At 48.0% G+C, this 26,505-nt stretch overlaps 1 protein-coding gene across 1 annotated transcript in view; it reads left to right on the forward strand.

The window, feature by feature from the left end:
* The first annotated feature begins 2,947 nt into the window (after positions 1-2,947).
* The window catches only part of MAP3K6 (mitogen-activated protein kinase kinase kinase 6), a 45,790-nt gene continuing 22,232 nt past the window's right edge, over positions 2,948-26,505 (forward strand). Inside the window, exons 1-13 of the mRNA XM_028738676.2 lie at positions 2,948-3,742; positions 6,351-6,490; positions 11,663-11,686; positions 13,110-13,300; positions 17,387-17,555; positions 17,946-18,052; positions 18,715-18,885; positions 19,155-19,267; positions 20,048-20,207; positions 20,661-20,811; positions 22,834-22,941; positions 23,280-23,329; positions 24,625-24,720. Of these exons, the coding sequence (XP_028594509.2) occupies positions 3,397-3,742; positions 6,351-6,490; positions 11,663-11,686; positions 13,110-13,300; positions 17,387-17,555; positions 17,946-18,052; positions 18,715-18,885; positions 19,155-19,267; positions 20,048-20,207; positions 20,661-20,811; positions 22,834-22,941; positions 23,280-23,329; positions 24,625-24,720 (1,826 nt within the window). The 5' untranslated portion in view covers positions 2,948-3,396. The remainder of the gene's footprint in view (positions 3,743-6,350; positions 6,491-11,662; positions 11,687-13,109; positions 13,301-17,386; positions 17,556-17,945; positions 18,053-18,714; positions 18,886-19,154; positions 19,268-20,047; positions 20,208-20,660; positions 20,812-22,833; positions 22,942-23,279; positions 23,330-24,624; positions 24,721-26,505) is intronic.

Here is a 26,505-nt window from a genome sequence, read left to right on the forward strand (position 1 = left end):
TCAGGAGAATTCCAAACCTTCACAGCGCAGAACGCCATCCGCCACATCCGTTCAGCGCCATTCCACCCGGCCACCAATGGCCAAGCAGAACGCATGGTGCGGACCACCAAGGACACCCTCTGCCGCATGACACAAGGGGACTGGGAGTATCGCCTTGCCACATTCCTTCTAGCACAGCACAGCACCCCCAGCTCAACGACTGGCCGGAGCCCCGCTGAACTACTAATGGGTCGGCGCCTTGCAATCAGATTGGACCGCCTTCACCCTGATAGAGCTCAGGATGAGGTAGGGGTGGGGGAAGGCAGGAACCCCCGGACCTTTGAGGCCCAGGACCCAGTGTACGCAAAGAATTTTGGGGCAGGCCCAGCATGGGTACCCGCCACAGTCACCAGGGTCACTGGCCCCGTGTCGTACGAGGTGCTAACAGATGGGGGGCAATGCTGGCGCCGCCACTGCGACCAGATACGGCGACGATTCCCGGGAGAAAACCAGGAGGAGGAGGACAGGTCAAAGGAGTCCCAAGGGAACAGTGGGGCAGTGAGGCCCATAGAGCAGCAAGGGCAAGCAGGAGAGGCAGAATCAGTAAATACAGAGAGGACCCGTGAGGCCGAAAGGACACCGGAACCAGAACTACGACTGAGCGAGCATGTTGCACCAGACCAAACAGCCCCATCACAGCCAGCATCCTTGGAACGCGAGCCAGAACCTGAACCCCAGACCAGGGAACACCCCAGGCCGCAACGCACACGTAGGCCGCCGGCATACCTTGAGGACTATGAATGCGACCTCCCGGGCAGGACTGGAACTTAGAGGGGAGGGGTGTTATGTACTGAATTGAATAGGATCCAAACTGCAGCAGTCTGATTGGTCCTAGAACAATAGGATCCAAAAGGCAGCAGTCTGATTGGTCCTAGAACAATAGGATTCAGAATGCAGCAGTCTGATTGGTCTTAGAACAATGCAGCAGTATGATTGGTTGGCAGGAACCACCCAATCATGCTCCAGATAGAAGTGAATCCGCAACCTGATTGGCTTACAGTAGAATTCCAGAATTAGCCAATCATGTGCAGCCCACTGTGTAAATAATGTATATAAAGCAGACCCCTCAGACATTCATTCATTCCTCCTCACCACTATGAGCTGAATAAAGAGCATGAAATCACTTTGCGACTCTGAGTATATTTCACCTGCGCAGGCCAGGCTTAGGTGGGTAGAATATTTCCACTCCTGGGTGGCATTCTAAAAACAAAAAACAAACAAACCAGAAGTGTTCCAGTTCTTAGAAGCAAACTCTCATTCTTTGGAAAGTGACGTGGGACAAATTTACTAACAGAGTGATTCAGTCTAGGCAATGCACCTGCTGACTCCTGCTGGCAGGACTGTCTGGGGAGGATGGGGAAAATTAGCTGTAGACTTTTACACCTCTCCATCCCTTTTTGTTGTTTTTCTGTCCATATGCCCTCTTTCAGTTCTCCACTTCCTCGCTCTGCCTCAACTGAGAACCAGTAGGACTTACTTGTGCTCTTAAGAGTTTTCCACGTGGTTTTAAAGATGCATCTGCACCAGGTGTTTTCTCCAGGTTACAGCCTCCAACCCACACAGTCCCACCCCGATTCTAGTACCAACAGATCCTCATTACAAAAAGCTTCAGAAATACTACTGGTGTCTTCACACATCAACCTGCAGTATTCCATCGCCCAAGGAGGTTCATTGACCAGGAACGGCATGTTCCAGGCTGCCACGTCAGTGCAGTGGAGGCAGTGCAGGATTTGCACACAAGCTGAATACCAATTCATAAATTAATACACTGCATTTCAAGTTTTACGCAACTGGTTAAAAAAGTAAGAAAACCGGGAAAACAGGCTCTAAAACAGACATTATTGTTCTGATGTGACAAAAATATACAGTACTTAATGACTACAGTGTTATATGTCATGTTGGTTTAAATCTGTGCAGAAATAACTATATCAGCATTTCATTGGGCCAGGTGTCCATAAGCTGTCAAACAGCCTTGGTGGGAGGTGACATCAGGTGCAGGATATGCAGCCTCTTAAAAGTGATTTAGGATTGGCAGGTGTGAGGAGCCTCTGGCCCTCCTGGTGTTGCTAAACTACAACTCCCATCATCTCTGGCCAATGGCCATGCTTGCTGGGGCTTATGGGGTTTGTAGTTCAGCAGCATCTGGAGAGCCAGAGGTTCCCCCACCTGGTATAGGGCCATAACATGACATAATCCTACCCTGTGTGGCCCTGAGGCCCACCTGAGAGCTGTCCAAGGTTCACTGTTTCAGAAACACTGACATGCCGTTGCTCTCCAGAATTTTACAGCTGCTGTCTGAAATCACATTAATCACGCTCTGTAAAGGTAAAGGTAAAGGGACCCCTGACCATTAGGTCCAGTAGTGGCCAACTCTGGGGTTGCAGCACTCATCTCGCTTTACTGGCCGAGGGAGCCGGCATACAGCTTCCGGGTCATGTGGCCAGCATGACTAAGCCGCTTCTGGCGAACCAGAGCAGCGCATGGAAACGCCATTTACCTTCCCGCTGGAGTGCTACCTATTTATCTACTTGCACTTTGACGTGCTTTCGAACTGCTAGGTTGGCAGGAGCAGGGACTGAGCAACGGATTCGAACCGCCGACCTTCTGATCGGCAAGTCCTAGACGCTGGTTTAACCCACAGTGCCATTAAACACCAGCTGCATACACACCATACTTTTGAAGCACTCCCCCAGAGAATCCTGGGAATTGTAGTTTGCAAAGAGCTGGGAATTAAAGCTCTGTGAAAGGTAAACTACTGCTTCCATGATTCTCGGGGGCAGAATCTGTGCCCGGTGTGCGCCCTAGGAGCACCACGTGTTGCCATTCTACTTTGCTGTATACTTTAGGTGGCGCACGTGCCGGATATCGCCCTCACTCGAGGTGGGAGCGGCGGCGGCGGGGGGGGGGGGGAGAAGCCGGACGCGGGTGCCAGGAGGAGGCACCGCGGAGCAGACGCCATGGAGACGGCTCTGCGTGTGCGCTCGCCGCTCTCCTCCTCCGCCCCCTCTTGCACAATCGCCCCGGGGGCGCTGGCGCTGGTCTCGGGGTGTTTGCGCCAACAGGAAAGGCGGCGGGTCGATCCCTAGCAGCGCAGCACAGGAAGGAGAAAAATCCCCAGCGCGACCCACCCACCTCGGGAACTCGTCGAGGAAGTTTGGCGGGGCGGGGCGGGGCTTGGCGATCCCACGTGGGGCTGAGATGGACCAAGTTTGGGAGCTGTAAATAACCCTAAAATCGGAGGCGGGCGGAAAAACAAACGCAACTTTTCTGCCTGTTGGTTTCTTTTGGGGCGAATCCGCGCAATGGCTCGTTCCTTTCTTTAAAAGAGGCGCTTTCTGACTCCGAGGGAACCGCAGCATGGAAGAGGACAGCAGCAAGCTGGGAAGCGCCGGGAGCCTCTGGCAGGACCCTTTGGCGATCGCGCTCACCCCCAGCAAGCCAGTCTCTGCAGGGAGCCAGGGCGCCCGAGGGGGCGGCGGCAGCGGCAGCAACGGGGGCGGCAGCAGCAGCGGCGGCGGCAGTAGCGGTAGGGGCCGACCCCTGAGCGTGGTTTACATCTTCCCCGAGGATCTGGAAGAGCCTCTGCCTCTCCAATGCCTGCGGGAAGCCTGCAAGGAGGTCCCGGCAACAGAGCTGACGACGCTGCCTTTTGGCACCGTGGCGCTGGGGGACACCGCGCCCCTGGATACTTTCTACAACGCAGGTGAGTCCCTGCAAACGCAGCCTCTGCCTCGGCCGGCTAGCGGTTCCGTCAGTTCACCTGGGAAGGAAACCTGCCCAGGGCAACTCCGTGGGAGAGCAGAGGGCATTGGCAACTCAGAGCTTAACGCCGCGGTTTTCGTCCGGGTTGTCTCGGGTGGACCGAGACGCTGCAGATGTGATCAGATGTTGCCAGCTTCCACCGCAGCAGGGCTCCTCTGCATGTCCCTACGAGGGTAGGAACGGCGTCCATTTAATGAATTTCTACTCGCACTTATAAGCAGCTGTTAGTGTCCCGAAAGACAGCCGGCAAGCCTGGTGAAATGGAAGTAGAATTCTTCTGCAAGTTTGAGTCTATTGATTCAGGACTCATTTTTGACAAAGGTCTCTCCACACACACACCCCGGTAGGTGTTCAGTGTACTGCACACTGACTGGCAGCTGCTCTCTGGGGTTTGGGGCAGGAGTCTCTCTCAACCCTACCTGGAGATGCTGGGGATTGAACCTGGGACTTTCTGAATGCAAAGCAGATGCTCTGCCACTGACCTATGGCCTATCCCTAAAGGCTATGAAGGCTGTGTTGTTGTTATCAGTTTTAAGTGTTTTAAGTTTTGTTTTAAGTGTTTTAAGTGTTTTAAGTGTTTTAACTGTTTTAAGTGGTCATCATCTACACATTTTATGATTCTCACAGAAACTTTGCACAGGCTGTACCAATTGTGTTTTGTGATGTTTGGGTCATATGGTTAATTCCACTCCACCCCAAGCATACCTATCATAGAATCTTAGAGCTGGAAGGGGCCCAAGGGTCATCTAGTCCAACCCCTGCAATGCAGAAACCTCGGCTAGAGCATCCATGACAAGATGGCCATCCAACCTCTGTTTAAAAACCTCCAAGGAAGGAGAATCCACCGTCTCTCTAGGGAGTCTTTTCCACTGCTGAACAGCTCTTACTGTCAGAAAGTTTTTCCTAATGTTTGTCTGAATCTCCTTTATTGCAACTTGAAGCCATTGGTTTGAGTCCTACCCTCCAGAGCAGGAGAAAGCAAGCATGCTCCCTCCTCCTTAAGATATCTGAAGATGGCTATCATATCTCCTCACAGTCTCCTCTTTTCCAGGCTAAACATACCCAGCTCCTTCAAGTGCTCCTCATAAGGCTTAGTTTCCAGACCCTTGATCATCTTGGTTGCCCTCCTCTGCACACATTCCAGCTTGTCAACATCCTTCTTAAATTGTGGTGCCCAGAATTGGGCACCGTATTCCAAGTATGGTCTGACTAAGGCAGAATAGAGTGGTGCTATTACTTGCCTTGATCTGGACACTTTACTTCCATTGATGCAGCCTAGAATAGCATTAGCTTTTTTGCTGCTGCATCACACTGTTGGCTCATGTTGATCTTGTGAAGGATTCCAGGATTCAGAGTAACTGTGACTGTGGTTCAGAACAGAATAGTTGGCTGGATCACTAATGCAGGATCCTTGCAGGAAAGCGTGATACAGCTGTTTCCAATACTAAGTGTGGGGAGGGAGGGAAGGATGGAGGGAGGGAGAGGCAGAGAGAGAGAGAGAGAGACTTCAACAGAGAGGCAGACAGGCAGACAAACAGAGGAGGGAGCCTATGCATATGAGTGGAAATTGCACTGTGGACAGAACAGAAGCCAAGTAATTTTCATGGCAGTCACAAAGGGTGTGAGTAGAACACCTTTCTAGTGAACAGCTTGCCTAACGAGTTGAGCAGCTTGGGCAAGTAGCTACTCAAGAAGCTGGATGACACATCCTATGCTTCAAAAGGCCCCCATTTACCAGAGACAACGTAAATTTTCTGGTACCTGCTTCTGATCAACTGCTGTCCCTTGTCTTTCAGGGATGCCTTTTAAGAGTACAAATGGATGACTATTGCCTGTCTTTAGGTTTCAGCCCCATCCTCATGATCTATAGAAGTTAAATCTCTGGGGGGACGAGGGACATGGGCCAGTCCCTTTTGGGGTCCAGGGCTGAGGGCCTTCTGGTGGTTCCCTCATTGCAAGAAGTGAAGTTACAGGGAGCCAGGCAGAGGGTCTTCTCGGTTGTGGCGCCCGTCCTGTGGAACGGCCTCCTGTCAGATGTCAAGGAAATAAACAACTATCCGACTTTTAGAAGACATCTGAAGGCAGCCCTGTTGAGGGAAGTTCTTAATGATTGATGTTTTAATGTATTTTTAATACTTTGTTGGAAGCCGCCCAGATGGGTGGGGTATAAATTATTATTATTATTAAGCAGTGTTTGAAATTAGGCAGGCACCAGGTGCATTGTGACCAAGTGAAGATGCCTGGGCACAAGGATGGTGCCTGACATCTCCACCCCAGGATCATTGGATCGGGACTTCTTTCACATACAGTGGTACATCTGGTTAAGAACTTAATTCATTCTGGAGGTCCGTTTTTAACCTGAAACTGTTCTTAACCTGAGTTACCACTTTAGCTAATGGGGTCCCATATCAGCAGCCCTTGCCAACTAGCTGTCTCAGAAAAGATTGAACCCAAGAAACAAGACAGGAGGTGTGAGAACAAACTGAAGGATGGGGGCAAGCTGGTTCTCTTTGTGGTAGTATCTGTGTCTTCTTTCTCCCTCCCTGCAGATGTGGTTGTGGTGGAGATGAGCAACAGCCTGTGCCAGCCCTCGCTCTTCTATCACCTGGGGGTGAGGGAGAGCTTCAGCATGACCAACAACATCCTCCTGTGCTGCTACACGGATTTTCCAGAGCTGCAGGCTCTCCGGGTGAGTCGGGATGCAATTCAATTCTACAGGTGGAGTCTGTTCATGGAGATTGCTTTCGAAAAAGGGCCCAGATCAGAGGAACACCTGTAGGGCAGGAGTGAGCTGCCTTTAGACTTGCTAAACAGTTGGGATTTGAGGAAACCCTTCATGCAGGGGAATAGTTAGGCAGTTTTAGACCCCTTTCTGGGGCCTCTGTCTTTTGGTAGAAATATGTGCAGTGTTCCCTGCCCCCCGGTACTTTTTTCAAAATAATGGTCAGCCATTTGTAGTGCCCTCCTGCTTATTCTGTGGGTGGTGGTGGGGAATCCTGGACCTTTGCCCCAAAGTCCTGCTCTGATAGCATCACTGACTTGATTATCAAGACACTTAGAATCTGCTCTGAAAGACTGAAGTAAGGATAGGAGGAATTTCTTAAATGTTTCGTGTGCAGCAATTGTTCTGCTGAAAAGTTCCCCCAAGTATGTTTTTGTGCGTAATGGAGAACATGGGTGTGAGTGCATGTATGTGTGGCAGATTTTGTCAGTAGAAAGAAAACAAAGTTGGTGAGTGTCCCGTATGATGCAGCCCTTAGAGGGAGATTTACCTCCAGGGCAACATTTGATTGATTGATCGATCGATTGATTGATTCAAGTGCCTTCTGTCCTGCCCATCTTCCAGTCTGCAGGACAGGGTGGCCAAGAACTTACAGATGAACTTTATCATAGAAGATAAAGTCATAACGGCAACCATTCAGCAGCAAATAATATCAGTAAAGCCACACCTAAAAATAGTTTATTCCCTTCTATGAATGCTTAATGGGTATAAAATATCTGCAGCCACCTTGCAAAAAGAAGCCTTTCTCCATCTCCCACTGCTGTCCAGATACAGATTGTGTCAAGCAAACAGGCAAGACCTTCAACATCTAAGGCTTAAACTAGTCCTTCAGCAATCTAGCTATTGGCCAGTGGAGAGTGGGGAGATTCCCTGGGAAACTGCTTTATGCTGAGTCAGACTATTGATGCATCTAGCTCAGTATTGTCTCCAAAGGGGTATTTCTAAGCCCAGCCTGGAAATTTCAGGGGTTGAACTTAGGACCTTCTGCATGCAAAGTGTGTGCTCTCCAAAGAAGCTGGTGCTTTCACCTTCAAAATTGTGAAAATTGTTCTCTTAACAGCTACTTGCTGCATTGGGATGCAGTTCTGTGCATGCCAGAAGTCCTCTTCTGACCTTAATGCTTCTGTATTACCTAACATGGAATTGGGGAGACCCTGTGTAGCCCAGTCCCCTATGGTCCACCTGAACAGCATGACCACCTGTCCCCACAGAGCCTTTCTGTATGCAGGTATATGCCCAAAGGTTCCCATGCAACCCAGGACCCCAATCACCCAGATTTCCAGCTCACATGGAATCCTTCTTTTGTACATCTGTGCATGTACAAAAGGCCCAGATGGTCAAGATGTTCACATAGACTCTACCGGGCAGTGCTACCTGATATGTTCCTTTTTTTTTTTAATAACATATTTATTGAAATTTTCAAAAAATCCAAAAGAAAAAGAAAAAGAAAAAAGAAAACATTTACATTTAAACCTTACTTTCAATAACATCTTTCCAAGACTTCCCCACCCCTCCCCTTCTTGTATTCCATTTCCATTTGTTTATTTCAGCAAGTTCTTATCCCAAATTTTAACCTTATTGTATTTAGCCCATTATTCGATTTAATTCATTTTATATAGCCACTTTCCCCTTATAATCCACAGTCTTTAAACATTAGAATCTTTTTCTAAGGTCGACCCCAATTCCCTTCCACGAATTCCCTTTTTTTTTAATACTCATAACAAAACAAAATAAGAAAGGAAGAAAAATTCAAAATATAGTTGTACACCCTTTGGATTCCTGATATGTTCCTGGTCCTGTATTGAGTAACACAGAAGCATTGATGGCTGAAGAGGGCAAGAGCAGGGATGAGGAACGCTTTTCAACCTGAGGGCCACTTTCCTTTATGGACAACTTTTGCAGGGCCATATGCAACTAATGTAAATTTTATTTCTGTACAGTAGGCTAGTTTCTACACACAAACACACCAACCTTTTTCCTCCATTCAGGTAAGCAAGATGCATTATCAGAGTCTAAAGACACATTCTAGCCAGGCATATGCACTCAAGGAGGTTGCAGAACAGAGCCCATAAGGGGTGTGGTCTGGGGAGAGTCCCAGTAGCCAGACAGAGAAGCCTGGAGGGTTGCGTTCAGCATCCAGGCCTGACATTTTCCACCCCACTTACAACCCATTTAGAGCAAAAGTCCCTCTTCAGGTTTGGCACCATGCTGCACTGCATAAGGTAGTACATTGTAGAAAAGCTGCATCATCTCACACAGATGATGTGAAGAAGAAGAAGAAGAGTTTGGATTTGATATCCCGCTTTATCACTATCCTAAGGAGTCTCAAAGTGGCTAACATTCTCCTTTCCCTTCCTCCCCCACAACAAACACTCTGTGAGGTGAGTGGGGCTGAGAGACTTCAGAGAAGTGTGACTAGCCCAAGGTCACCCAGCAGCTGCATGTGGAGGAGCAGAGACACGAACCCGGTTCACCAGATTATGAGTCTGCCTCTCTTAACCACTACACCACACTGGTTCTCAGTGCAACATATGAATGCATGATGACGCTTGCAAGAATTGCTTTGGATTCCCCTTTGGGGGGGTTGCCTGTGCGTAGGAGCAGCAAGCTCTAATGAGTTTGTGGCTATTCTGCATGATTCTGTACTAACAGCTATCTAATGTGATAAGGAAACATTGCACGGCTGCAGCATGGCAAGAGAGCAGCTTCAGTAGAGAGCTCATTATCTCACTGTTACCTACATGTGACCAAACCCTTGTCCTCTCCGTTAGCGTATCAGAAGACCACTCCAGCTTCATTCTGTGTAGTCGTGCAACCCATCCAGATCAGGATTGATGTTTAGTCTTCTAAGCACATATGGAAGCTATCAGGGGAAGAAGTGATGCACCCCTGATGCAAGTATGATAAATGGCTTAATAGTGTGATCCTATGCATGCCTAGGGCTAGCCGATCAGAAGGTCAGCGGTTCGAATCCCCATGACGGGGTGAGCTCCCGTTGTTCGGTCCCTGCTCCTGCCAACTTAGCAGTTCGAAAGCATGTCAAAGTGCAAGTAGATAAATAGGTACCGCTCCAGCAGGAAGGTAAACAGCGTTTCTGTGTGCTGCTCTGGTTCGCCAGAAGCAGCTTAGTCATGCTGGCCACATGACCCGGAAAAACTGTCTGCGGACAAACGCCGGCTCCCTTGGCCAGTAAAGCAGGATGAGCGCCGCAACCCTAGAGTCATCCGCGACTGGACTTAACGGTCAGGGGTCCCTTTACCTTTATGCATGCCTACTCAGAAGTAAGCCCCGGTACATTTAAGGGGTATTGTATCCAAGTAAGTGTAATTTCGGCCATCCAAGAGTGGGATCCTAGATATGGAGAAAGATAACCTACCATCTAAGTTCCTAACATTAACAAAGCTGGAGATTAATTTTTGGTGGGACATTAGATAAAGGGTCAATAGAGGCTAAATTGGACAGTATTGCCTAGTGATTGAAGGACACTTTACCTCCATAATAAGCAGAGTCTTTTTAGGTTTCAGAACAAGGGTGGAAAACCTCGGACCCAGAGACTAAATGTGGCCCTCCAGTCATCTCTATCTGGCCCTTGCTATGTTCCCTAGACCGTGCCCTCCCTCACCACACCCCTCAGAAGTCTTGCCCCATGCCCTCCTCGACTGCATTTGTTTGGCTGGAATGGGTCCTTGAATCATGATAATGCCTCTTGCTTGCCTGGATATCGTGTGTGTGTGTCTGTAGAAGCCTTCGACTTTTGCACGGCTCGAATGTAGCCTGTTGTGCAAAGGGAAATTCATTGTTCCATCAGTTTTTTTAAAAAAACACCCCAATGGGCTTTGAGCACCCAGGCAGCAGACTTAGCAGATCACCTGCTCACAATCTTCCCCACTATCATGAAACGAATTGCATTTATGCTTAAATCATAGAATCATAGAATCATAGAGTTGGAATAGACCACAAGGGCCATCGAGTCCAACCCCCTGCCAAGCAGGAAACACCATCAGAGCACTCCTGACATATGGTTGTCAAGCCTCTGCTTAAAGACCTCCAAAGAAGGAGACTCCACCACACTCCTTGGCAGCAAATTCCACTGTCGAACAGCTCTTACTGTCAGGAAGTTCTTCCTAATGTTTAGGTGGAATCTTCTTTCTTTTAGTGACGGTTTCTAAATTTGCATTCATATGGATCAGTTAGCGCAAGCCATTTTTATGGAGGTTTGTATCCTCATCTGTGGTGATGCATTTCCACTCCTCCTTGGTGATGGGTAAACAGCTACTCTAGGAGCGTGACTCTGTGCCATTCGTTGAGGCCCAGGAGGCTTCCAGAGAAAGCGATGCATTAAGTCACTGGAAGAAGACCTTCTTGCCTCACTTCCTGCAGGCACGGGTTTTCAAGATAGGCAACCAAGTTCAAGGGAGGCTTCTGGCCTGCTATGGCATCATACAGAAACACACCGGAAACAAGCCTGCAGGAAGTTCTTGTGCTTCTTCAGAAAGTCTATGGATTTGAAAGCCTTGAACCTCTTGAGCCTTGCTTGAACCTCTGCAGTTCCTGAAAGTTTTAATAGCTTACATGTATTCTGTACATTGTCCCTAACAGCTGCTTTTATTTTTTTCAATGTATTTATTACTACATTTATATGGTGCCTTTTATATGCCACTATAGTTTCCCCCTCCGAGAGTTATATGGTCGTACCTTGGAAGTCGAATGGAATCCTTTCGACTTCCAAAATGTTCAGAAACCAAAGTGCGGCTTCTGATTGGCTGCAGCCAATCGGAAGCTGCGGAAGCCCCATTGGACATTTGGCTTCCAAAAATAGTTCGCAAACCGGAACAGTCACTTCTGGGTTTGCGGCGTTTGGGAGCCAAAATATTCAAGAACTAAGCTGTTTGAAAACCAAGGTACAATTGTAATTCCCAGCAGACTTTAGCAGAATACACTGGGGATATGTATGTGTGCTTCAGATGTGTTTTAAAGTATGGTGTGTACACCGTCTTAATCAGCCTTTGAGTAAATCCAGTTTGGCTCTTTGGTACCAAGCAGCTAATGATAACCTCCTCTTGCCTTTCTCCTTTCTAGGAGGAGATCTTCCAGAAGAATTCAGTAAGTCCCACTTGGTTTTCTGACCATGCACCATTTGAGACTCATTATCTGTTTCTGGGAATTGAGCACAGTGAGCCTCACAGAACACAGTGGGGGCTTCTCCATAAACGTGTATAAGGTTGCACTGCACATGATTTATTATCTATCCAACTTGGCTGTTTCAGCTTTTGGAACACGCATGGCAAAATCCCTATGGTTGAATTTAAAAAATATATGTTGGAGACTGGGTAGTTTGCAAAGTGAAATAGCAAGTATGTTTTCCAAAAACAACCACCATCACCCCACCAGTGCGGGGGAACTGAACTAAGAAGAGAAAGGGATTTGCTATTTGGAAGAATAGCATTACATTTGTACGCTGCCTCCTTTCAGTCCATAAAGCAGAGCTGGGATGATGGACCACTGGCTATGTCAGTTGGGGCTGATGGGAGTTGGAGTCCAGCGACATCTGGAGAGCCAAAGATTCCCCAGCCCTGCCATATAGGTTCACCAAAAAACTTATCCATGTTGGTTCAAGTTTTGGGCACAATTTTTGGAAACCAAAAATGCTCTTTTTCTTTGCTGCTTAGAGAAATTGCCCCCACCCTAATACTGCTCAAAACTCATGTGGTGGACAGTTTTGCAACCCACAAAATGGATACATACTACCTCTAATAGGTATGCTTATGTTTGTTTATTTATTACATAGATGGGGAACCTGTGGCTTTCCAGTTGTGGTTGGACTCCATCTCCCATCATTCATTGCCCATACTGGCTGGTGCAAATGGGAGTTGGAGTCAATATCTGGAGAGGCACAGGTTTCCCATTCCTTATTTTATTGCATTGCATTACTGAACTGTAACTCCCATCAGCTTCATCAAGCATGGGCAATGGCCAGGGATGATGGGAGTTGTAGTTCAGCAACATCTGGAAGGCCAGAGGTTCCCCACACCTGCCTTGTATCCTGTTTTTCTTCCATAATGGGCCTCAGGGTGGCATCCATAAGGTTCCCAGGTGATCTTCCACCCAGGCAGTGACCAGACCTGCTTAGCTTTGTGCGGTTTCTGCATCATGTGCCTTCAGACCACATATCTTTGATCCTTATCTTGCTGATCTGAGCAGATTTCCCAGAATAGAAACAGTTCCTAGAGAGGAGGTGGCAACACTTACTTTTCTGCCACCTCAGCTAATAGTTTAATTTTAACCCAGAACTCGGCTCCAGAACCAGTGAAGGTAAAGTGGAAGGCCTATAAGTCTTCCTTTCCCCAAAAGGCACGTGAAAGATTTAAAACAAATAAGGAAACAAAAGAATAATGTAATCTTCAACTTCCAGGAGGATGCCAGTGCGGGGTTTTGTTTTGTTTTTTACATGTTCATAGTGCCATGTGTGTTTTAGAACTGGGTGTGTGGAGGGATCATAGCATGAATTCACCTGGCTCTCTTTTAGGATGGCAACGGCAGCTATACCTTAATCCCCTACGTGGTGGCAGCCCAGAACAAGGTCTTCTGCTGCGACCCAAATGCGGTGATGTGCCTGAGCGAGCTTTGCCAGCCTAACAACTTCACCATGGAGGCCTTCTTCACCCCCCTGACGGCACAGCTTGCAAGGCTGCTGGAGGGCACCTCCACCAACACCTGGTAAAACACACACACACCGGTCATCTTTCAATACATGAACTCAACTAGCGCAGCAACGGGAGTTAGTTGTGCCCTCCCAGGACCACACTCCTCACTGGACATCCTCCACACCCTCTGCAGCTGCTTTTGCCCGGCTGAAGAAGTCCTTGCACTGTGGTCTTGCCTAGGTAGTAGAGTATGGAGGTGTGTGTGAGAGAGTGCAAGTTTCTGCAACGTGGTTTTCCTGGTGCGAAAAGAGCTTTTAAGCACCCTGCCTTGCTTGCCAGCCAAGGTCCTCTTGGTGTGGCGGCTCTGGAAGCCTGCAGATGGTTGCGTGGGAACTCAAGCGGTCCCACAAGATCTCGAGAGAGTATCCCAGCTTATTCGTATTTCTGTCCAAAGGTATTTTGGGGGGGTTGTTTTAGCAGTTGGGTCATCTGGCATGATAACTTCCAGATTAACAGTAAAATTCTACAGCCTGCTCCACACATTGTCACAGGTTTTTGCCGTAGCAAAAAGGGCGCAGCATTCAGGCCTAGCTTATGCGTTATCTTGGTGGGGTGCTTGCTGGACTCGCCCATTGCCTTACACGGGAAGCTGCCTCACACCAAGTCAGACAATTGGTTCCTCTAGCTGAGTATTGTTAGCAGTGACTGGCAGTGGCTCTCCAGGGGGCATTTCTCAGCCGTACTTAGGGATGCCGGGGCTTGGACTTGGGACTTTCCGCGTGCAAAGCACTGGGCTATGATTTCTTGATGGGCCCTGTGTGTCTTCATAGTTTTCTTAGTAACCATGTAAGCTGTGCTTTCTTTTTTACTGCAAAACTGAGATGTTCGAGATTCCGTAAGAAGATACCAGGGCCGTCTTGATCCTCTGCATTCTGTTATCGGTGCCCTAATCATAGCTGGGGCAGATTCTTAGAATCGCTGAGGACGGCTTGTAACTCACAGCACTTCTCAAGAATCCCGGGAGGGGCAGCAGAATCAAGTGCAGCATTTCACTGAGTTCAAGTTAGAGTATCAGGAAAGAGGGCCTTCCAGCGAGTTAAGGGGAAAGATTCTGACACACTACCTTTGGGGAAGCAAGGGCAGCCCCAAGAAAGAGGGAAAGCCTATTGCTCAATAAGAGCGGGTGCTTGAACCTGTTGAACTCTGGCCACATCCTCTCCTTAGATTTAAGGCTGTCGCATTCCACTTTACAGTGGTACCTCAGGATGCGAACGGGATCTGTTCTGGAGCCCCGTTCGCATCCTGAACATAACGTAAGATGCGACAGCGTGTCTGCGCTTGTGCGGGTCGCGTTTCGCCGCTTCCGTGTATGCGCGTGACATCATTTTGACCGTCTGCGCATGCGCGAGCAGCGAAACCCGGAAGTAACGTGCTCCGTTACTTCTGGGTCGCTGCGAAGCGCAACCTGAAGGCGCTCAACCTGAAGCGTATTTATCCCGAGGTATGACTGTATATATTTTTCTCCCTTTTCATCAAAAAATAATGCCACTTCAAACAGTCATAGATTCCCTCAAATAATCCTGGGAACTCTAGCTTGTGAAAGGTGTCGAGAGTTGATAGGAGACCCTCTATTCCTCTCACAATCCTACAGTTTCCCAGGGTGGTTTAACAATCTATCCAGTGAAATTGCATGGCTGGGTGAGAACTAGCTCTTCTGGAGACAGACCTGGTTTTATGAATGATCTAGGTGAGGTGGTAACCATTACCCTGCAGGGGATATAATTACAGAAATGCCGCACATCTTGATGGCCGAGGTGTAGCATGCTGAGCTGGCGAATGGAGAAATACCGGACAAAAAAGGTTCTTGTTCAAGGGTAGCTGTGAGTTGGTCTGTTGAGCTTCCGAAGGAAAACAGGAAGTTGCAGCAGAGGAGCAGCTGAGGACAGGGCAGCCGCACAGTGTCATGCAAGACTTAAGTGAGTGGGTGTGGGGGGTGGCAGCCAGGCCAATAGCTGATGCAGGGAGATGCTGTTCCTCTGTGGTATTCCATGCACTTATAAATCTCCAAGCCCTGGATGGTTTTCTTAACATAAGAAAAAATGCTTGCTGGATCATCTGGTCTAGCACGCGGAAACAGAGCAAAAACACATGGCAGTTTCCTGTGTTCCAGAATGAATGGCGCAGGGAGACAGCATTTCTCATCCCCAGAACTTAAATACACTGTGTACACTCCCTCCCAGTAAGCTGGTAGACTTGGGGGGGTGAGGGGAAAGCGTTTCCCCCAAGCCTAATTTCAAGAGGGGGAAATGATCATCATAGAGATTGCAGTTAGTGCTTCCCTGCCCAGCAGCTACAATTCCCACAAAGAGCCACACAGCAATTAGACTTGAAAACAACCTTCCATTGGCATTCAGAGGAGGCTGTTTTCAAGCTCCTGAATGTCATGCAGCAGGTTTGGGGTGGGGGAAAAGATCATGGGTGAATGGGGAGCAGAGGATTAACCCTCCCACCCCCAGCTGCAACCTGCCAGATCAAGAAACTTCCTCTGTGGGAGCAATTAAATCTTGAAAAATCTGAGTGATTTTGAGTGTGTGTCTCATAGTGCATGGAAAGGGAAGTGTTAACTTTTCTGTTCCTCAGCTGCGGCTCTCAGACTTGGAAAAAAAGCCTCTAATTGGCCCAAATTGCTAATTGCTGCAGGTGGGAAAGAAAGGGATTCTCTGAGTTGGATGAAGAGGCTCCTGGGGCCCTAGCTGGCCTGCAGGTTGCTGGACTTAAAGAAGCAGAAGTGCCATCTCATTTGGGGAGCCTTTCATCTTAGGAAAGTAACCTAGAATAGCAGTGTGTTTTCCCGTTCTGCTGAAAACCAGAATAAATGGGTCCTTCCTCCTGTTTCCAGAACTTTCCTCTGCAGGAAGCTGTGGTGGGCCTCTGCGATTGCATCACAATTGAGCACACTGTTACCAGTGGCAGTCTGTTTTAAGTGGTTTTTAATCTTGTGTTCTAAATCTGTAAGCTGCCCTGGGACCTTAGCTTGAAGGGTGGGTAATTAAAAAAATAATAATTATTACTAACACCAGGCAGCCCTGCGTCCTATAGATAGGCATCCCTTTGCAGACATCCAAGGCCCATGGGCAAAAGTTGGCAGGCTGGCTCACAGTGCAGTGTCGGGAGCAGGGCAAGGAGGCACGATCCCACTGTCTGCTCCCTGCTTTTAATGATACTGTTTTCATAGATTTTACCCATTTTCTCTCTCTCAAAAAAAAGGGATACCGCTTAAAAATTCCAACAATTAAGCAGCATATAAATTAGCTCAAATAAAATTTAAAAATACCCTCCACACATTAGCCCTATGTATGGAAGAAAGTCTTAGGTGTCAAAGCTGTTCTGTCTGAGCAATGGGGATAGACATGGAAGTCAAGTGGGACCGCTCAGGGTTCTAGCCAGTCATGCTCTTTCCCAGGATACTCCATTTCATTTCCACCTCCCCCAGTAGAAGTGCAACATTCAGTGGCTGTTGAGCACAGTCAGTCCACACTGGGCTGTTTTGGGTCCTCCTCCCACCTCCACCGCTTAGGCCATCCCCCCCGCTAAAGGTTTTGGGGATACCTCAAGCCTACTGATGCCTCCCTCTTGTGCATAGATGGTCCTGTTTTGGCTGCATGGAAAGGACACTGTGAGAATGAGTTTCCTGTTAGTATATAGTGGGGATGGGGAGCCCTTTCCAACCCCAGAACTGCATTCCCTTCAAGGCAACATTCTGGATGCCACATACCAGTGGTGGGTGGGGCCAGAGGCAAAAGTGGGTGGAGCAATGTATGTAAATATTACCTTTATACAGAAGGCAGTTTCTACATGCACACAAACACCAGCCTCTGTTCTCCACCCAGATAAGCAGGAGGTGTGATTAGAGAGAGCAAGGACGGCTTTTCAGCTAGGCAAAAACATGTGCTCTGTGGAGAAGGGCCAGTGAGGGGCATGACCTGGGGAGAGTTTTGAGGGCCAGAGGGAGAGGCCTCGGGGGCTGCATTTGGCCCCCAGATCCCCCACTTCTGATATATATAGCACTGGCCCTGGGTAAACGTGCCTTCCCCCTTGGGGTAAGCCAAGGGGCACTATCCTTTCCTCAGAGTAAATGAAAGCTTCTTGTTTTCTCCAGCGGCTACTTTCGGGAGATGATCCGAAGGGACATCCGCAGGGCTCGCGAAAGGTACAGCGGGGAGCAGCTGAGCCGTGAGCTGACCAGTATCCAGCAGCGACTGGACAGTGTCGAATGCCTCAGCCTTGATATTGTCATGAACTTTATTTTGTCCTACCGTGACGCACAGGTGAGCTGATCCACGGGGCCCCTCGACTCTCATGCCGTGGCCAGTTAATGTGCATGAATGCAGCCCAAATGCCGTCAGTGGCAGCAAGCAGAATGTTTTGACGTCTGTTCCCCAGGGCAGACTTGACCCCCGCCAACCCAGTACTTCCATTGCAGTGGTCAACACCAGCAATGCGCATCAGTGCCATGCTGGCATTCAACACCCATGGATAGATGCCCCACCACTGAGCACCTGAACATCCCCCCCCCCCTTACACATCCTGGTCTGTGGTGTTTCATGGCAGGTTCCTAGAGTAGAAGCCATGTGTATTTGGGGCTGAACTGAGTTTGGGTTTAGTTGAAGGCTGTGTGTGCGCGTCTGCCTATTGCGGCTTCACTTTGTCTTCTTCAGGATTGTAATGGCATCATCACCCTAGTGGAGACCTTACAGGCACTGCCGACTTGCAATGTCGCCGAGCAGCACAACATCTGCTTTCACTATGCCTTTGCCCTTGACAGGTGAGGAACATTGTCAGGTAAGGATGGGCCTCAGTTCTCAGCCCTGTTAGGCCTCCCTACCCTCTGCTTCCCTGATGCCCACGGACATTGGTACACTTAAGAGGTGTCTTCTGGCAACGGGAGCTCTGAAGAGGAGATGGATCCACTCCCTGGTCTATCCCATGGGTGTCTGCAGATGCCAGAGCTTCCCCTGAGCCCTGAGGACACACCTCTGCCAATGGACTCTCATGGCTGGTTTGCAGACTCCTCAGCGAATCCAGAGGGCATGGAGGAGGGATCCCCACAGCTGGAACGCCCATTATCTTGATGGGACCAATGGATGTAGCAGAAGACAGTGGCCCTTTAAGTACCCAGAAGGCAGCACCCAGTGGGCAGGGTCTCTAGTCAATGACTATGCTGAGACAACCTGGATGTTTGGCCTCTGCAGCATGGTGCTAAACCCATACCTTGGACTCCAAAGTCTTTGTGCCTTCGTAACCAGGAAATTCTGATCTCCCCTTGCTTGGGCCATCAGCCCTCCTCAGTGATGGGCATCCCTGTGGATCCCAACACTAAGGTCCTAACACAGTAGCAGGTGGGCAAAGATGGTGTTCTTCCTGCACCATGGCTGCTCTTGCCCCAGCATTGGGCCTTCTGACGCTGTGTGTGATATGCATTTGCAGGCGGAACCAGCCTGGCGATCGGGAGAAGGCTCTCTCTGTTATCCTGCCCCTGGTGGAGAAGCCTGAACGGGCAGCGCCTGACCTGTACTGCATGTGCGGCCGCATCTATAAGGACATGTTCATTGATTCTGGCTTCACTGATGCCGAAAAGAGAGACCAGGCCTTTTACTGGTGAGGAATGGAAAGGGATCTTGGCTGAACTTGCACTTCTGCTTTAAACTATGGCTGCAGGCGTGGAAATCTCTTTTAAATGCTCATTGCTTATGGGATGGCTTGGTGGTGGTAGGGTGGCCAGGTGAAACTCCTACTTCTAGACGTGACTGAAGGTGCAAGCAACCTGTCCTCTCTTTCTTTTCACCCATTTGGCTTATTTGCTGAGTCCGAATTGCAGCCTTCCTAGTTAGTTTTCAGGTCATTTCCTTGTGCTTCTGATTCCTCAGGTATCACAAGGCCTTTTTAACAGACCCGAGCCTCCATGCTGGGATTAACTCCGTTGTCTTCCTCATCGCTGCTGGACACAAGTTCGACACCTCCATGCAACTTCGGCAGTTAGGTGCGGGGCTGCTTGTTCCCACCTGCGTCTCGTAAGGGTAGCCGGATGTGTGAATCATTGTTCTGATCTAAAACCAAGATATTGGCAGTGTTCTTTATTATTCATTTTCTCTCTCTCTCTCTCTCTCTCTCTCTCTCTCTCTCTCTCTCTCTAAAAAAACACAAAATCTGGTTGATTCATTTCCAAGCGATAGTGTTAAGTGTCTAATTCAATGAATGTTTTGTGATAGGGAATATTGGCTGGGTGGTGGGCGGGATCATATGAAAAGAGCAATTATCGACCCATCTGCACCATATATTTAATGCAGTTATCGTACTACTTTAAACAGTGGTGGCTTCTCCAAAAAAAATCCTGGGAGCTGTCGTTTGTTAAGGGTGCTGAGAGGTGTTAGGAGTGCCCTGTTTCCCTCACAGAGCTACCATTCCCAGAGTGGTTAAACAACCAATCCCTACTCCCAGGGAACTCTGGGAATTGTCGCTCCATGTGGGGAGTAGTGCTTTCCCAGAATGCTTTGTGGGAAGCTGTGACTGTTCAAAGTGGTAAGATGCTTTCAGGGCCCCTTTCCCTCTGCCTCTTCTCCCTGCTGAAATGAGGCTTGAAATATGTGTTATGTTTTAGCCAATAGAATGGTAACCCCTGGTTTAGCCAGAACGTCATGACCATTTTGCAAATTCCCCTCAGAAATCCCTGCCACTGCCCTCCCCCTCCCCCCACCCTGAAACATACCTGTTGCAGTTTAGAAAAATCTCCCTTGCTTCTGGTCCTTCCTTCCTTCCTTAGGTATGAAGGTGAGCTGTGTCCTGGGCAGGAAGGGATGCTTGGAAAAGATGCAACATTACTGGGATGTGGGTTTTTACCTGGGCGCCAGTATCCTGACCGGCGACTTGGACAAAATCATCCAGGCCTCGGAGAAACTTTACAAGCTCAACGCTCCAGTTTGGTGCGTGGTGGGAACTTTGTGTCCTCGTGGGAACGGGGTGGGGGCGCATGGAAGACTAACTAGCTGACAACCCATCGGGAGATGTGAGTCTCGAAGTGGGTGCTGGGAGAGGGCAGGTTTCTGAAGAGGAAGTGATTTCCTCCTTGTTCAGTGTGGTGGGACAACAGATTTTGAACCTCTGCTCAGCCATGGAACTCACTGGCTTACCTTGGACCAGTCAGGGTTGTTGTGGCGATTAAACGAGGAAGGGAAGAACCATGTACACTGCCTTGACTGAAAAGGTAGTCTATAAATGTAGGAAATAATAATAATACGTGACACAGACCACTTGCATCGGATGGAAACTTTAACTTACTTCATCCTTTGCAGACTGTGTGGGTCTGTATGAAGTGTGTGCTTCTTTCTCTTTTTTAACTCTGTTCTCTTCTGCCCCCTGCCCAATTATTGGTTCAGGTTCTTGACATCTATCAAGGAGACTTATGTAATCTATAGTCATTTCAACACTGTCCCCGACACCTGGTCACCTAAACAGGAGCTGGTTGATTTCTGGCTGGGCTTCTTGATGGATTCCTGCCAGCCCTTTGTCTCCACAGAGGAGTGTCTGGTAAGGAGGCAATGAACGTTGGTGCATTGGCAAAACCGCTACTGAACTACCAGCTTTTCCTCCTGCCTGCTCCTTTGCTACACTACTGTGGCATCTGTTGCTTTCCATCCTACTAGAGGCAGTAGCAGCAGAATCAAGTGGTTCTGGGGGTGGCAGAGCACTCCGGGGGTAAAATGGACTTTGCCATTTCAAACTGTGGCTTAGAAAATGAGCACATCAAGATGAGGCGTGAGCTAGCATAACTAATATGCTAGTTCTTTGTTTATGGAGGGTGTGTTCTGTTTCATTTTTGTATGGGGTAGCCATCAAAAAGGCTATGCCCAACCTGCTGTCTGAAGTGGCATAGTCCAGTCTGCATAAAAGGTCATATACATGGCATCAAACCATTTCCCCCATGATTTTCTGTTCTGCAACTCTCCAAGGTCTTAGAGGGTTTTCCAGCCCTTTTGCCTGAGATATTGGGTGCTTCTAAAATAGTGACTTAACATTGTAAACGAGTCGTTCAGAAATTGCAAGCTGGCCATCAGCAAGAGGCTTTTTTAATTTATCCGATTTTGCCCAGAAAGTTTGAATCTGGACGAAATGGCATTTTGATGGCCATATCAGTGCTGTGACCTTATGCATACAAAACTTTGCCTTGCTCATCTGTCAGTTTCAGCAGAGTTGCAGAATGAGATTCTTAGGAAATTTCCTCTTCTGTTGTAGCAAAGCCTTTCTTGCCTAAGGTGCTCTTTCATATTTCCTCCCTTAAGCTATATAAAATTCAGGGCAAGCTTTGCATAGCTGGGTTGGAGAGAGGATTGGACAGTCTCTCTCTCCCCCCCACCCTCTCTCTGTTTGTGTGAAATTCATGTGCTGACAGATTTGCGGGGCAAGATAAAATTGTGCAGATGCTTCTCTCTCCCTTTAATTCCCCTCCGCAAATCTTCTCCTTGGGAGAAGCCTTTGGGATAACTCCTAGTTCTTACCTCTAAGTGAAACAAAGCCAAATTATCTACTTCTGCTCAAATTTGTGAACTTTAGTCTCTCCCAACCCTTCCTTCTCTCATCTCCCTCCATTGTGGAAATTTGGATTGTAGTTTCCTTGAGACAGGGGCCTGTTTACCTTGCAGATTGGCGGCTTGCAAAACATTGCAGGTTGATTTTTTGCCGTGCAAAAACTGATCCTGGAGCAACACCAATGCAGCCCTCTCAGCTTGCACCAAGAAACTCTGGAACATGCCGAGCTACCTTTCTCAAGCCATTTTTCCTCTGCAGTCATTTATAATCTCGACACACAACAGGCTGCATACACACCATACATTTGCAGCGCATTTTTCTCCCAAAGTTCTGGGAACTGTAGTTCACCCCTCACTGAGCTATAATTCCCAGCAACCTTCGCAAACTGCAGCTCCCATGATTCTTGGCAGGGTGGGGAGATATGCTGCAAATGTATGGTGTGTATGAACACAAACACACCCACACACCCCACACACCTTTTCCTTCTGGCCTCCAGTTGTAGACCCAGGCACCACATCTGAGAATATCATCACTATATCCCATAAGATGAAACAGCCAGTTAGCTGTGCTCACACCTGACCACAGGACTGAGTCAGCCTTGGCTGCCCTGATGAACCAACACTGTTGCAGGTACCACATAATACTCATTCCATATTTGTAAGGAAGCACCCAGATTTTGGAACTTCCTCCCATCAGGCAGGCACCTTCACTGTGCTCATTTCAGTGACAGTTCTGCAGATCAAAGCAGTCAAATGGGCACATGTGGGGTTAAGGCGATCCTGCAGGTAGACTGGTCTCAAGCCGTTGAGGGCCTCATATACTAATAGTAACACCTGGAGACTGGTCCCGTAGCAAATGGGCAAGCAGTGCAGATCAAAGAGCAACTAGCAGAGAGGTTATGTGTGCAGTCTTCTCTTAAGTCTATGCTCACTATGACATATGTCAGCCGCTTTGAGATTTTTGCTGAAATAAGAAGCGGCATGTAAGTTAACTAGCAATCTAACTCGCCACCTGTTCCAACAGGTCTTGATTCTGGAGTTGGCCAGAGTGTTGCAGCCATCTCAGCTCAGTGTCTGCAGTCAAGAAGGGCAGAAATCGGTGACGCTGAGCCACATTGGCTCTCCAGAAGAGGTAGGTCCAGAATGGTGTCCTGGGTCAGTATTTTTTCTGATTTAATTTTTTTAAAAATTTATTACCCGCCCTTCACCCTAAGGTTGCAAAACAAGTTACAACAATTTAAAATAGAACTTTTAAAAAACCCTTATAATTACAAAAAAATACAAACACAAAATTTTTTAATAAAAAGTAACAAAAGTTCATGTAATTGCTTTCATTCTATTTAGATTTCCAGTCTTTATGCGTTATAAATCTTCATGGCTGTTTATCCCTCCGGGTGTGTGTCTCAATTTCCTGTATTTCCCTACTCAGGGCATTTGTATGTTTCTTTCACCTTTTGGGTCTCTTTACAGGAAGGGATTTCCAAGTGGACATTCCCAACATCTTCCATCCGTGGAATCAGGTGATGATTTTTTTTATATATATAAAACAAATAGTTTGAATTCCTTTGTCTTTAAGGCTAGGCTAGTGCTTAAGATAAGAAGCAGCCTTTATACCAGGTCAGAGAAATAAGCCACATTGCTTAGTATTGGCTACATTAACAAACAGTAACTCGCTGTGGTTTCAGGGCCTTTCCCAGTCCTTCCTTGAGATACATCACTGACTTACAGTTCTTCCCCTAAAAAAAAGAAAGCTCTAGTTCTCAAGACCCTGAAATAAAGGGCTGATTTAAATAGGACACTGTCAAGAAAGACCATTGGTGCATTTAGCACACTATTGCCTATACCTGGGGTATCCATCATGGTGCCTTCCATGGTGGACTCCAATTCCCATCACCTCCAGCCAGCATGGTCCATGGTCAGGAATGATGGGAGCTGTAGTTCAGCAACATCTGGAGGGCACCGCATTGGCTACTCCTAGTGCACTGGGTGGCTGATGGTCACTACAATTTCAGGCAGAAGTCTTCCCCAGCCCTCTTGAGAGACACCGGAGATTAACCCACAAGAGTTGGCATGCAAAGCCAATAGACTGTTGATGTACAGCCCTTCTCCTAAGAAAACAGAGCTAGCCAGGTGGCACTCGCAGTAGAGAGCACTGGGCAGAGAAGGCACATGAGAAACTGCCTTTTTATGAAATCACAGTACACATTTTTGTGCATTTTCTGTAAAAAGAAAAAGCACTGCAAAATTTGGAGAAGTGTGTAATTTGACTGAGAGAAATGCAGGAAGCTGCCTTATGTGGAGTCAGCCCCTGGCTCCATCCAGTTCTGTGTTGTCTACACTGACTGGCAGAAGCACTCCAGAGTTTCAGGTACAAAACTTTCCCAGCCCTACCTGGAGATGCCAGGGATTGAACTTGGGACCTTCTGCATTCCAAGCATCTGTTTTATGACGTGAGTCACAGCCCACCCCCAAGATTAAGTGCGTTCCAATCTACACTGAAGTCTGGGATTGGTGAGTTAGGTCAGTTTGCCCTTAAAATGCAGTCGGAACTACATTCTTCTTCCACTGTAGCTTACGTGTCAATGCTCCTCCATGCAAATATAAATAAATAAAACATCATCACACCTAGAAAGCTAGCATCTCAAGGAGAATGGGACCTGGCCTGTGGCTGGTAAGCCCCTGAGGCTGATGTGAGCAACTTGGGATGGTGGGACACGGAGAGAGGCAGGTTTTAAAGCAAGACACAGGCTTGTGCTGATAAGGAAAGGAGACTTGCTGGAGTCCTCCTCCCACTCCCATCTTTTTTTCTTGCCAGTATCTCCAAGTGCGATGAGCGGTGCTGCTTCCTCTACGTGCTGCACACAGCGGAAGACTTCCAGCTGTACTTCCCTACCCAGTACCATTGCCGCTGGTGAGTGGGGGGACATGAATGGGCAGCAGAGGGACAACCCACAACCTTTGGAAGAGGGACAATTAAAAACAACCACAACCCAACCACATTCCCCACTTGGGGAAAGGGAGTGTCTCCTGCAGGATGCTGTTCTAGACAGAGTGTTTCCCAGGGGTTATATTGCAGACTCAAGAAACAGGGTACCATTGATGGCCTTTCTTCTTCATCATGTGCAACCATGGAGACACATGATGCTTGGATCTCCACTGCCTGCTCCCCAGGCCTGCAGCTGCAGTGTGGGTTCTGAAAACGTGTTTGTAAAAATTAAAGTCAACGAGGGTCAGGGAAGGCAAAGTAAATAAAAAGGAGTTCGGGTTCTTAAATCTGATTTCTACCCCCTCAGCTCTAAAGAAATTGAATTGGAGGTAAACCCTGTTGATGCTCAGAGGGAAGTAATTTTAAACTTGTAATCACCACCTTCCCTCGCATGCCCAAACATGAAAACTGCTGGCTCAAGGTGTGGAGTTAAGAGTTTCAGCATGAATAAATGGCTGCCAGTATAGTTTCACATCCACAGAGTTTGCATGGAATAAGGAAATGAAAATCTGAAGCACTAGAATTCCTGTTCCTGTTCTAAATTTCAAGGTTTTCTTTTAATTTTCCTTTTTTTTTAGAGTTGAGCCAAACTGCCCCCCCCCCCCCACTTTACTACTCAATTTGCAGGTGACAAAATGGGTGGGTGGAGAATGCATTTCAACTGAAATGGTGGTGGGCAACTGTGTTCTTATAGCTCTGTCTGGCAACTGGTGGCTGTCATTCCCCCCCCCTCCCTAACCCCCCCCCTGGAATGATGTTTTACTATCACAGTGGTACATCGGGTTACAAACACTTCAGGTTACAAACTCCGCTAACCCGGAAGTAGTACCTTGGGTTGAGAACTTTGCCTCAGGATGAGAATGGAAATCGTGCGCCGCCGGCGGGAGGCCTCATTAGCGAAAGCGCACCTCAGGTTAAGAATGGTTTCGGATTAAGGACAGACCCTCAGAACAAATTAAGTTTATAACCCGAGGTACCACTGTACATAGTGTTTCTCCCAGAGTTTGCATAAACAAATTAAAATAGTAACAGTAGCTGCTAGAAGGATCTCGGGAGATAGAGTGTGTTCCCTGCTTGGCTTCCACTCGCCTGCCCCATCCTGAGTGATTTGGGGCCCCTTTCCCCCTTTCCTTCCAAATTAAGCTGCAATAACTTCGGGTTTAGTTCTTAGTCCCCTCTCCCTTCTCCGTTTGCATAGTTCTTCTAGATTTTCAACCCATCTAGTCTGGGCTTTTAGCCTTTGATTCTGAACCCAATGATAGCAGGATGGTTCTTTGCGCTGGTGTCCATTCTCTTAGAATCATAGAGTTGGAAGAGACCACAAGGGCCATCGAGTCCAACCCCCTGCCAAGCAGGAAACACCATCAGAGCACTCCTGACATATGGTTGTCAAGCCTCTGCTTAAAGACCTCCAAAGAAGGAGACTCCACCAAACTCCTTGGCAGCAAATTCTACTGTCGAACAGCTCTTACTGTCAGGAAGTTCTTCCTAATGTTTAGGTGGAATCTTCTTTCTTGTAGTTTGGATCCATTGCTCCGTGTCCGCTTCTCTGGAGCAGCAGAAAACAACCTTTCTCCCTCCTCTATATGACATCCTTTTATATATTTGAACATGGCTATCATATCACCCCTTAACCTCCTCTTCTCCAGGCTAAACATGCCCAGCTCCCTTAGCCGTTCCTCATAAGGCATCGTTTCCAGGCCTTTGACC

The sequence above is a fragment of the Podarcis muralis genome, chromosome 7, assembly GCF_964188315.1.
Source record: "Podarcis muralis chromosome 7, rPodMur119.hap1.1, whole genome shotgun sequence".
Classification (NCBI taxonomy): Eukaryota; Metazoa; Chordata; class Lepidosauria; order Squamata; family Lacertidae; genus Podarcis; species Podarcis muralis.